Source organism: Lactuca sativa, chromosome 1 (genome assembly GCF_002870075.4).
Source record: "Lactuca sativa cultivar Salinas chromosome 1, Lsat_Salinas_v11, whole genome shotgun sequence".
Lineage (NCBI taxonomy): Eukaryota > Viridiplantae > Streptophyta > Magnoliopsida > Asterales > Asteraceae > Lactuca > Lactuca sativa.
This window is the reverse complement of record NC_056623.2, coordinates 124,255,798-124,266,090: the sequence shown is the minus strand read 5'-3', so window position 1 is coordinate 124,266,090 and position 10,293 is coordinate 124,255,798. Positions and strand designations below refer to the sequence as shown.

Sequence of the window (10,293 nt, the reverse complement as noted above, 5' to 3'; positions counted from 1 at the left end):
TCAATGTTTGTTACTTTTTTCCTATATTTTGCTATAGTTAGTCATCCAGGCTCCGTCTATTGACCAACCTATTCCATTCATTAACTATGTCTAAATATCGTTCAATGTTGTTTTTTGTTTACATAATTTTTAAACCGTTTTTAACTTATCTTTAACAAATAACACCTCCACGGACTTAAGCTGTAATATTGTCAAAGTGAAGGGATGTAAATTGCATTTATTTATTTTCCAAAAGGATATATACCCCACGGCGCACATACACGCATTTCACCAATCCTTTTAGTCCTTTCCGCCATTCTAGAGCTCAGAAGGAAATCCATGGCGATAGCAGAAATCCATCAAGATATCATTCAAACTCACATCTTGACCAGACTCAACGGTCAAACTCTCGCAGCCGCCGGCTGCTCATCCTCGCTGCTACAATCCCTTTGCTCCGACGAGAAACTATGGTCAGATATCTGCTCTTCCAATTGGCCCTCCACCGATGACCCTTTAGTCAAACAAGCTATTTCCAACTTCCCCTCCGGCCACCGTTCTTTCTTCTCCGACTCCTTCCCATCTCCCTCCAACCACCTCACCACAACCTCACCACCACCACAAACCTCCCAAATCATCTCCTCCGTGGACATCAGATACCACGACGAGCTGGTTTTCTCCAAGGTTGAAGCCACAAATACCACACCGAGCGACTGGTTCCAATCTTCTCCGTTTCGAATTGACCTACTCGAACCCAAAGAACTCATCCCATCGGTGGTGAAGTTTTCCGGCGATGATCAGGTAATGCAATCGAATCTTGAAAAGCACATGACTTTGAGTTGGATCTTGATAGACCCATCCCAGAACCGGGCTGTGAATCTATCCAGCAAAAAACCAGTTTCCGTTCAACTGAACTGGTTGACCGATGAAATAGAGTTGACTTTCGCCTTTGTGGCGGTTTCCGGCGTTTCTGTGCATGATAACGACTACGTGAACTGCAACATAGAGATTACATGCGGGGTTAAACGAACCAGCGGGGAGTTATACGTGAGTGGGATGAGTTTAACTGTTCAGGACATAGATGGGAAGTGTTTAAGCGGGAAGAACAGTATGGAAGTTCTTCAAGGACTTACGGTGGCGGAGCGGCGGAGCACAAGGTTCAACGGCGGAGGTGATGACCTGAAAGGGAGATACGAAGAGTATATTCAAAAGAGAAGAGAGAGAAAAGAGATGATGGAGATGAGAGAGAGGCGGCTTGACTTGGCTTGTGTTGCTGGTGGAATAGCTTTCTTGATGGCATTTTGGTCATTTGCTCTCTACTAAAATTATACCATTAATGAAGATGCTTTTTTATTCAAATCCGTGATTTTTAATCAGATACTTTGCTTAGGCCTAAAGATTACAAAATCTTTGCTTTCGTCAATTATGTACATTGTAAGGATGTTAGATACAAATCATACAATATTCTCGTGTAATTTGATTTTTTTTAGTATGATTATTTTGTAATAGGTTTGTATATCATTTAAATAAAATAAACCAACGGTATATATTTAACGACTCAAAATTCCGTCATATTATTGATGTCTTTCTTATATTACTTTATGCTAAGTTTCCACATCAAAATTTGTATTATTAATTTAAGGATTGAAAACTCCACCATATTATTGATGTCTCTTTTATATTATTTTATGCCAAATTTCAACATCCAAAATTTTATATATGTTAGGAACCTATTTTAAATTATAAGTGATTTGTCACAGTGAAGAATCAACAACAAAATATTTTAATATTGTAAGATGAGTTTAATATGGAAATTACACAAAACATTCAAAGGTTAATAATTAAAGAGGAAGTGCATATTCTTTATTGTGAGTGAAAATTGACTTGCAACAACATTTTTATTTTCTCATAATTAAAACTATATGTAACATAGACATTGATGTTTTGAAAAGTTATATTCATTCAAAAAAATATTAATATCAACGCTTAATCAATCCATTTCCCACACAAATCCTATATAATAGGCATTGTCATTTTCAAAAACTTATATTCATTAAAAAAAATATTAATAACGGTTAATCAATCCATTTCCCACTAGAAATTCTATATAATAAGTTTAATCAGGTTAATCAATCCATTTCCCACTACAAAATTTATATAATAAGTTTAATTCTATCTACATTCGTACTTTACCGTTCACTAGAAGAAAAAGGTTATTTAGTGACAAAACCGAAAATTCCATATAATAAGTTTAATCATGCTAGCTACATTCCTACTTTACCGTTCACTAGAAAAAAAATGCTAATTAGTCACAAAAACGATATGGTCAGAAACAGTAGAAGAGTGGTGACCAAAATATTGGTGTTCATTTTTCGTCACTATAAGTCTATAAGTCCCTAAGCTGATTAGTGACCAAAATGTAGTGGTTACTATAAATGTGACGACTCATTCCGTCACTAAAATAGTCACTAATCAATAAAAGTTGTTACTATTTTCTCCATTTAGTTACCATAAAAAATCTTCGTTGAAATTAGTGACCATAAAAATCGTCACTCTTTTAACCGATTAGTGGCCATAAAAAGTCGTCGCTGATTTACCCAATTAGTGATCATAAAAGTCGTTATTGTTTTATCCAATTAGTTAAAAATTGTAGTTAATGGCTTATAACATAACCAAATATCAACTTTAGGGAAATTTGTAGTATGTTTCTAATCATAATATTTGGATTCTATCGATTAAATATATAATGAAATCCTAAAGAAATAAATACATGTATTAGACCTAAATAAGTTGTCTTATTATAAGAATTGTTAGTGCCGTTCTAAATCAAAAAATAAAAATAAAAATTGCTAGACTCAGAACATGTCACTGTAAGCATGATATAAGACCTCCAGTTGCCTCTGTCTAAAAGCACATCATATGTAGCCAGCCCACTACCTAGGTAAGTTGGGCGGAGGCCCGAGGCATCAAAGAGAAGAATGTCATAAATTTAGTCTAACATGTTAATATTGCCGGGATTTTGGCCCAATTGAATTCATCATATCAAGACCAATGAATTCATCATAACAAGACCTCGACTCTTTCGTTTAGGCTGCTGATGTCTCTTTCATTTTACATGTAGATATCATATCATATTTTATCATAAAAATATGGTTTCTTGCCACCCTGCTTGTTTTTTTTTTTTAATTATAAATAAAAACTTTAGTTTTAATTAAAGACATAATATTTTATTAATTAAAAGTAAAACCCATTACATAGCATTACTTGAAAAAAAGCATAACATCACATTAAAAACTATCCTAAATTTCTAGCTCTTCCCCGGTCAGGTTTGACATGTCTATCGTTAGTATTTTCAAGTCATTTTCCCTTTCTTTCTGAAGCTCTCTTTTGGAAGCAATTTGCAAAATTTTGTCTCATCTATCTTGTATACCCTTCATATGGCCCCGATGTCTTTCAAATCATCTGAATCCAACACTTTGCATTTTCGTTTGTTTTTTTTTGTCCCTTTCCATTGGTCGAGAAGGTGGTGAAATTTGAACAAGTTCATCTTCATTGAGGTCGAAACCACCACGAGCATCAGATGTAGTGTGTTTGGATTTAGATGTTCTTGACCGTTTTGAACCACTCTCGATATGGTCGTCGAATGTTTTGTTCAATTACCATTTTTTCTTTTCTTTCACAAGATTACAAACTTCAAAAAAACTTGAAAGACTTCTTGTTTTCTTTTTGGTAGACTTTTAAAGCTTTCTACAAAATCACATCATCGATTCCGCCGCTTCTCAATTGTTGTTTCATTTTGTTATACAAATCGCTAAACAACATGACTTCCTTGTTCATCTTTCCCCATTTCGATTAAACTTGGTTGTAGGGTTTCAAAGTACTCCATGGATGATGGCAATGGGCCCCCTTGATGAATTGTAGGTTAAAAGCCCAAGACTTGTATTTTCCCTATAAATTGTCATGTATTATTCATAATTAGGGTTAACAGTAAGGCAAAATGTAGCCGCCACATTGTGAGGTTTCTTATGTAGTTTTAGATTCTTTAGTCTATGTTGAAAATGTAATTTATTCCTCATGTTTTGAATAAATCGAGTGATTATTCAACATATCTTCATATTTGTATTTGTTCTTATTTTCCGCATCTTGTTCATCAAATCACAATTAGGGTTTTAATCCTAACAAGTGGTATTAGAGCGAGTCTTTGATGAAGTGTTGAATCGAGAAAAGTAAAGTAAATCAGAGTAATGAAAATATGAACACCAAATGTAAATAGGATCTGGTTTCAGCTCATATTATGCTTTCAATGTTACAGAGAAAAAATAGACAACTTCCCTGAAAGTCCTCATCTAACTCTAAGTAACACTCCTATTTATAGGAGAACACAAAGCATACAAAAAATTATAAAGGACTAGTCATTAAGTTTTGACACAAACTGCATTTATAAAATAACATTACATATTTCGACATATTACAATCTAACATCGACCTCTATAATCTCCCCCTTTGTAATCAATGTCGAAATCAGTTGATTAATAGTTGACCTCCCATATGTAATGTTCTTCGGATTTCAGAATACCAGTTCATCACTTTCTTCAGTTCGGCCTTGTCACCATCATTATTCTTCTTATAGTTGTTCATATGAACAATTAAGTTTGTATAGTGTGCAGTAGAATGTCTTTCAATTTCATAAGTTTGGAAAAAATACTTCATCGACTTTCCCATCTTACTTTTCCTAGAAAAAACAACTCCAAATGGTTTCAGACAAATTTCGCCATCAACAAACTTCTTCATTTTCATTTCGCTAAACACTTTTTTCATAGGAACATTTATCTCTTTTCCAATAGAAGCAGCCAACTCAACATCGGTCAAAGCAAGACAATCATAGTAATTGTCTATAAACAGTTTGATATGACCAAATCCCAAATGTAGATCTTCTCTGCCGGTATTTTGCAGTTTTGAAGCATCTATGTCTTTAGCATGTAGGCCACTTGAATCAAATCATTCGGGTTCATCAAGAGAAAATCGGCAATGGAAAACTCGAAAGGAACCTTATTCGCCCTTACTACATGATAACGAAAGTTTTGTAGCATATTCTCAAATAGTTCACCTTTCGAAATGCCGAGAACTTGTTTTATTTTCGCCAAAGACCACACATCCTGTTGATCTTTTCCCAGAACAGCATGAAACCTTAATTTGTGGACAAAACTGCAAATTTGGTCCTTGTGGTTTGTAAAAAACTTTGGATGGGGTCCAAAATCTTTTCGACTTGCATGGATGGTCCAAAATCAGAAACTTTCTGTGATTTCAGTCCTAAAAAGGTTAAAATAACTATTTTGCCCTTATTATTTCTATTTTACATTTTTATAATTTGTTTTAGTATTTAAATAATCATAAAAAATAAAAAAATAAATTATCACCCTCTTTAATAATTATGAAAAAACAAAAAGTAAAATCAACTATTCCCCCCAACTCTCTCTCTCTCTCTCTCTCTCTCTCTCTCTCTCTCTAAGTTCATCTTCTTCCTCTGACTGCATCGTCTTCTTCCTCTATCTGTAAATCCGATGACCTCTTTATCAGAGATGCATCTCTAAATAGAACAGGTTCAACGACCTTCTTATCACCGTCCACCCTAGAAATTCCAACATCTGATTTGGGGGTTTTATGCACAATCAAGAACAAACATGGCTGCAGGTATGTCTATTAGAGAATATGAGATTTTACAGAATTTAGATTGATTAAATGGAGCAAGAAGAAGCAGTGATGCTATTGGTTCTGATTTAGGGTATCGAAAACGGTGTTGGTTGATTTCTTGCTAACCTCCATTCATCCACACCGATGTTCAGACATGAATCCCCTCCAGATGAGTTTTGTTGATGCTAGTATTCTTATCACTGAAGATGGGTGAGTCTTGATTTTAGCCCTATTTCAAAAAAATACGATACCCTTTGTAAGGAATCACCAAGAGGGTTAATGGAATACCAATTCTGGAAGAGAGTTAAGTTGACTTTCTCTTTATCCCTCTCTTTCTCTCTCTCATACAAACCCTGCAACTCAAGAAAAAATTCAGAACAAAAAATTTGTATGTGTGTGTGCTTCGTTAGAAACCAAGATTTTCAATATCCATAGATACACACACACACAAACACTCTACAATCAATTTGCAGGTTTGAATCTTAACTTTACAAGCCCTAGATTTGCAATATCCATGGAAGTCAAGACTTGAATTTACAAGACCCATGTTGAATCGATTCAAATTGATTCATCTGGGTTCAGTTGGACCTTGAACCTGTAATTGAAGGATAAGGCTTCCAAGTCTCTCCTATCTTCTTCTTGACCAAGACACCCATCTGGATTAACTAGATGAAAAAAATTCAAAATATGGTATATCCATAGTGCATTCATAACTTGAATAGATTTGAGCATGAGATGAATAGGTTTATCTGGGTTCAGAATCGCCGCCACATTCAAATTGGAAAAATGGAATAACACCAACACCCACAATCGTGGATTGAATCGATTCTGGGGAGTTATAGCATTCGAGGGCTAATCGAGACAAATTGCGAACCAAATGTGGCAATGGCGATGGCCGACAATGGTGTTGATGACCATGGGTTTAGAGGATCATGGTGGTGTCATTGGGTTTAGGGAGGAGTATACGAAGGCAGAGGAAGAGTCTGAATCGTGGTCTTCTTGGTCATTAGAGAGAGAGAGAGAGAGAGAAAGAGAAAGAAAGAAGTGGGTCATTCTTTTCTTTTCTATTTTTAATTGATAAAAGATTAATATAAAAATACAAAAAATACAAAAAGGAAATTAGAAGGGTAAAAGCGTCCTTTCAAGTTTCCCTAGGACCAAAAACACAGAAATTTCTTAATTTTAGGACTAAAACCACGGAAAATATTCGATTTTGGACCTTCCATGCAAGTCAGAAACTTTTTGGACCCTATCCAAAGTTTTTTACAAACCACAAGGACCAAATATGCATTTTTGTCTAATTTGTGTATAAAATCCTCCTTTTTCTTAAATTTTTCCACCGCCTTGTATTGTGCAGAAAGAATCAACATCTCGTTGACTGGAAAATCAAGTTGATTCAAATCAGAATTTTCGATAGAATAACTTTTCACAGGCTTTTTCTCGAACTTGTACATCTCATTGAAAGATACCTTGCCTTCAATATTCTCATAGCTATGGAACTTTCTTGGATCTTCCTTATTCATATTCGGAGGATCATTTTGTCTTTGTCTCAAAACACTTGCAATCTGTCTTTGAAGATCCATTTTAGCCTTTCTTTCTTCTTTGGACTTTTCAATGTGAATTTTCTTTCCTCTGTCTTGCATTACAGGAGTTTCATTTGGCTTTGATAGACTTCCCCTTCACCAGAAGAACCAATTACAATACCCTTCGTTATTAGCCTTGTTGTTACAACAGTTGAGATCACTGGCTCTGCTTTCGATATAATTGGTTTTGATTTCGGAATCTAAGTAGTGTAAACCTTGCCAACAACCTTCACTTCTTCATTAATCACACCGGATGCACCTTCTCCTTTGCCAACCTTTGCTTGTTCCCCCCTTGCACCCCTGTAACTACAAGTGGGGCATTTGTTGGTAAAAGACCGAGAATTCGTGATAATGGTGCCAACTGTTTGTGAAGAATGGATTCAAACAACATAAATTTCTGAGATAAAAATCCGGGTATGATCATAGGAGATGAACCAGGCTTTGAGATTAATTCTTTCAACTCAATTAACAAATTTGTGATCTCCTTGAAGCTTTTACTGTCATTTGAAGATAGTTGAGTAATTTGAGGACTCAAAGCTTCGTATAATTTGACAAACTTCGTCACCATGCCTGCAATAATATCCATCTTCTAATTGAGAGATGCATAGTCTTGTTCTGCAGTAGCAATCTCTTTATTCATGTCTTCACGCAGCTCTTGAATTTTCCGATTAACATCCTCCCTCATCTTCTTCACATCTTGAACAAACATGACATGACGTTCTTTAGCAACCATTTTTAAATCTTTGACTTCGGCATTGAAAGTTGAGGACTGAGATTTGATCCTGAGCTCATTATTCTTGTCATTGGCATCCACCTTCTCAAGAATTCGAGATTCAGAAGATTGAATCAAGCTAGAGAATCTATTGGACAATTTAGCTTCGTGTGCTTTGAGCATCACATCAACATCAACACTAGATATAGAATTGTTGCCCCCTGTATCTGCTTGTGATTGAATGATCGAGTTAAGCTTCTTGTTCAGAATCTTGAATTGTTTCCCTGACATCAACATGTGATCTGGGATGTCTTCTTCTTCTGGATCAAACTCAAGTGCATCAAAAGTTCCTCCAAATCCTCCATCATCAGTGTCAGTATCATCAATGGATTTTGGTGGATCAGTAGATTGCGAAGAAAATAGAGAAGTGAAAGGTTGATTGAGAATTTGAGTAAATGTTGGTAAAGATGAAATTGGATGTGTAGGAATAATAAAGGGTGGTAATGAAATAAGGGTACTAACTGTAGAAGTTTTGATAATACCTTAAGTAACCATAGGAAATCCTTGATTCGACTCTCCTTCACCCATAGTGACATTTACAACCGTATCAGATAGGTGTGTAAGAATGTCAGAGGTTCGAACCTCCTCATGAGATGACTTGGTTAACGAAACCTCAGGTGGAATAATCGGAGTTTGCTCAGGAGTTGAAAGACTTTTTGAAAGTATAGCTTCAGGAGTTTCGGGAACTTCTTCTTCTTCAGAAGATACTTTTTGAAGGACCAACTTTCTCTTTTTACTCTGTTTCGAAATATGCTTTTCCATATCGGTAGCTCTTCTCTTCTTGGATGATGGGGACACAGGAGCTTGAACTTCGCGAATAATAACTCCTTTTCGAGTTACATGAGGCTTGCGAATGAATGAAGGAGAAAAGCTTGAATACCTTTCAGGAGAAATTCGAGAAGGATGAGCTTTTTGCTTGATTTGTTTGAGGACTCTAGACTTTGAAGGAATATACTTTGTATGAGTTTCGAAAAGTACAGGCTCAACAGCCTCAGTTGTAGGTGTAGTCGACTTCTCATCCTTCTTAGGTCTTCAAGATTTCTTTGAAGACCTTGCATCTGGTTTAGCCAACAAAACACCGGTGACTTCATCTGGATTAATCGAAGCCAAATATGTCATCAATACAGGACTAGTTGGATCAACACGCTTGAGCATAACGTCTGGAATTTGTGCAACATTTGGAAAGACTTATGCATCATCTTCAACCTCCTTCGGAAAATTGTATTTTAAAAATTCAATAGTTTGTTCTTCAGCAGGTACCTAAATCCCTTCCTTTTCATACATGTATTGAAGAATTAAGCTCCAATACCTAGCACAAGATATCCCTTGAACAACATTGGTATTCTCAACACTCTTCGGAAACTCTTTCCACATCTTATTTGAATAATCCACTGCAAGATCATAGTAAATTCCTACAACCATAACATACACTTCCATTCGTCCTTTGTCTAATCCAACACTTCGACCAGTAATGTCACACCCCGAAAACCGATGGCGGAAATATTTCCGGGGTTGACTCCACATTGTGTACCAAATCCAATGTACATAGTAAGTAAAGTGAAACAAACATTACATTACATATTAAGAATTTTACAACTTGTTCAAAAGATACAGTTTATATAGTTGTGATATATAATATAGGTATAAACAAAAATGAACTGATCTTGTACGCACTCCATCCTGGATCGAGTGAATCTTCGGGTACCTGTACTAACGATGACCTGAGAACACAAGCGGTTTGAAAATCAACATAACGCTGGTGAGTTCATAAGTAGTTTTGTTTTATAAAATATTCATGATTCCTTTCTGTTGCTGAAAATGTAACACATGCCAAGAAAATCCCATATTTTCTTAAAAAGTTGGTTGTTGTTTCACAAATGCAAAGTATAGTAAGTTTGTACACTGAAAAACACGTTTACTCATGTGAAAAACTTATAGTTTGATTACCCAGTTCGTTATATTGTTCTGTTTGAGTAACAATGTATTTCCAGGAAAGTACCATACTTTCCTGATTGTATGTTATCAATTGTAAAAGATGTAATGTTATCTGTTTTGTTACACAATCCTAGTTATGTATAGGTTCCCCAGGAAAGCCCCATGCCTTCCTGGATGTTGGTTATCATTGTAAAAGATGTAAAAGATGTAAACCAAAACCTGGTTATCTGTAAGGTGTGTAAAGTGGTTTATTATTACAATAAGTAAATCTCTGTTATCCTAGTTACGAGTTCCATAACCATACTATAGACTAAAACCCGTGGCAATAAGTGGTCC

The 10,293-nt window shown here is 35.5% G+C and overlaps 1 protein-coding gene across 1 annotated transcript; it reads left to right on the top strand.

Moving 5' to 3' along the window:
* Positions 1–251: 251 nt before the first annotated feature.
* On the top strand, positions 252–1,540 carry LOC111893544 (F-box protein At2g27310). Its single transcript, XM_023889623.3, has one exon. It carries the CDS (start codon positions 319–321, stop codon positions 1,297–1,299), a length of 981 nt encoding a protein of 326 aa, XP_023745391.1. The 5' UTR covers positions 252–318; the 3' UTR covers positions 1,300–1,540.
* The last annotated feature ends 8,753 nt before the right edge of the window (positions 1,541–10,293 follow it).